We start from the raw sequence: 1,913 nt of genomic DNA, 5'->3' as shown, positions 1-1,913 counted from the left end.
CCATTTGTAGCGTTGACTGCAATTTTCGATAAGTTAACAGTCCAAGAACACATGACAATTATGACCACTTGCAGGTATTGGTACGATATTCTAAATGAAGGACGGTTTCTCCTGCAACGTCGCTTTAAGTTATGCATGAAAAACCTTTGTGACGGTGGTGGTGATGGTGGCGTCGGTTTGTGGAACGCCGAACGCATGCAACGGTATCGATCTTTTTTGATTTCGGATACATTTCCGACCAAGATTTTGGGATATGTGTCGATGGAGCAGAAAGCAGGATTTTTGAAAGCGCTGCGAGCTTTCCTATCGAGTGCGGAAGTGATGGTCCATGTGGAGGAGCTGTTTTTCAGATTGGACCAATACTCGCTTCGCGATATATTTGAAAGTTCACGATCTTGGCATTTTCCGAGGCTTAGAAGAATTAGCTATCACGCTTCGGTGTGGGTTAAAAACAATGACTACATCACCATAAAAGCTCCGAGGTTCAGACAGCTGGAGATTGTAGACCCGAAATTGACAGTCAGTCCACTGGTGAGAATATATAGCCGTCAGATCAAAGAGCTTGATATGAAGTTTCTGGATCAGGAAATATTGTTCAAAGCAATTGATAACGGTACATTCATCAATCTGCACAGCCTAACGCTTAACACTGCAGCAGGAAATCATCTCCCGAAAGTGTTCCAAACGTACGATTTCAGCGCCAACCACAAAACAATATTTGCTCAGTTGAAGTTTCTGAAAATATGCGACAATGATAGCCTATTTTTCGCCATTTACGAGGATATTTTCCAACATGTTTTAAGCTTGGAAACGTTGATCATCATTGGCAAGGACATGAGTGCGGGTTCGTTCAACGCGATAAGTAACATCACAAAGCTGAAGAAACTATGCTTAATGGTTAACATACTCGGATACTACGAAGTGAATAAATTACATCTTCCGAAACTCGAGAAGCTGACAACGTACATTGGTTCATTCGCACCGCTGGGAAGTGTTCCGATGTTGAGATGGTTATGTATCAAGAATCACAGCTTGATAAGACCGAAAATAATACCCGCCAAGGGGGATGCCATGCAAACATCGCTAGACTTAATTAGCCAGCAGCTGGAGGTGCTGCGTCTCAGCCGAGTGGATGTGGACCCTACACTTCTCGATTTGATACGTGATTTGAAAAAGCTGAAGGCATTGGAAATGAGACTTGTGGAGGTGGTAAGTAGTATTACAGTTTTGAGTGGTCCAATTTGGTATTTTTCTCTTCTTCAAACAGCACGAGGCCGATGTAATGAAGATTCTCCGCAAGCTGCCAGCGTTGCAGGTTTTTTCCATGAGTTGGTGTAATCTGGTGAAGTATCCCGAGCATCAGTACGACTGGCACTGCAAGCGAACTGTGAACCTGGAGGACGAAGAGAAAAAAGACTTCTTCGAGACGCTGAAACTCGAGCTCCCGGACATATCTATTAAAGAAATTGAAACCAACTGTACCTATAATGGTAGCCGACAGATGTCCGAAGTGATTGATAATGGGTTTAGCAGTGTTGATCTACGTGATTGATCTCATTGGAAGTTTGAAACTCATCCACAATGGAGGTGCCTTAGCGCTGAGAACCACCGGTGACATGCCTTCTGAGTATAAACGGCGTGGCATATGTTAAGAGATCGTGAGAAAATTAACAACAAAACTTGTTTTAAAGTTGGACCATTAAATACATAAATACAAAATAAAGATATAGGTTACACTGATTCCGATACTTTAGAAAAATATTATAAGATTTATAAGAGATTATAAGAAAATGACAGTTTCTTCTCAAAAACTTCATAGCAAAAAACATGTTCTCTCGTTTTTCCAATGCTAACTTATTATTATCATCAATATTTCTGCTTTCTTCTTTCTTATTTCTTCTTTCTTCTTTCTT

At 41.0% G+C, this 1,913-nt stretch overlaps 1 protein-coding gene across 1 annotated transcript; it reads left to right on the top strand.

The window, feature by feature from the left end:
- Positions 1–260: 260 nt before the first annotated feature.
- On the top strand, positions 261–1,584 carry LOC129773543 (uncharacterized). Its single transcript, XM_055777157.1, has 2 exons — positions 261–1,209; positions 1,268–1,584. The coding sequence occupies exons 1-2, from the start codon at positions 262–264 to the stop codon at positions 1,550–1,552; spliced, it is 1,233 nt and encodes a 410-aa protein (XP_055633132.1). The 5' UTR covers position 261; the 3' UTR covers positions 1,553–1,584.
- The last annotated feature ends 329 nt before the right edge of the window (positions 1,585–1,913 follow it).

This window comes from Toxorhynchites rutilus, chromosome 3 (genome assembly GCF_029784135.1).
Source record: "Toxorhynchites rutilus septentrionalis strain SRP chromosome 3, ASM2978413v1, whole genome shotgun sequence".
Classification (NCBI taxonomy): Eukaryota; Metazoa; Arthropoda; class Insecta; order Diptera; family Culicidae; genus Toxorhynchites; species Toxorhynchites rutilus.
Note: the sequence above shows the minus strand (reverse complement) of the source record. Positions and strands in the feature narration are given on the sequence as shown.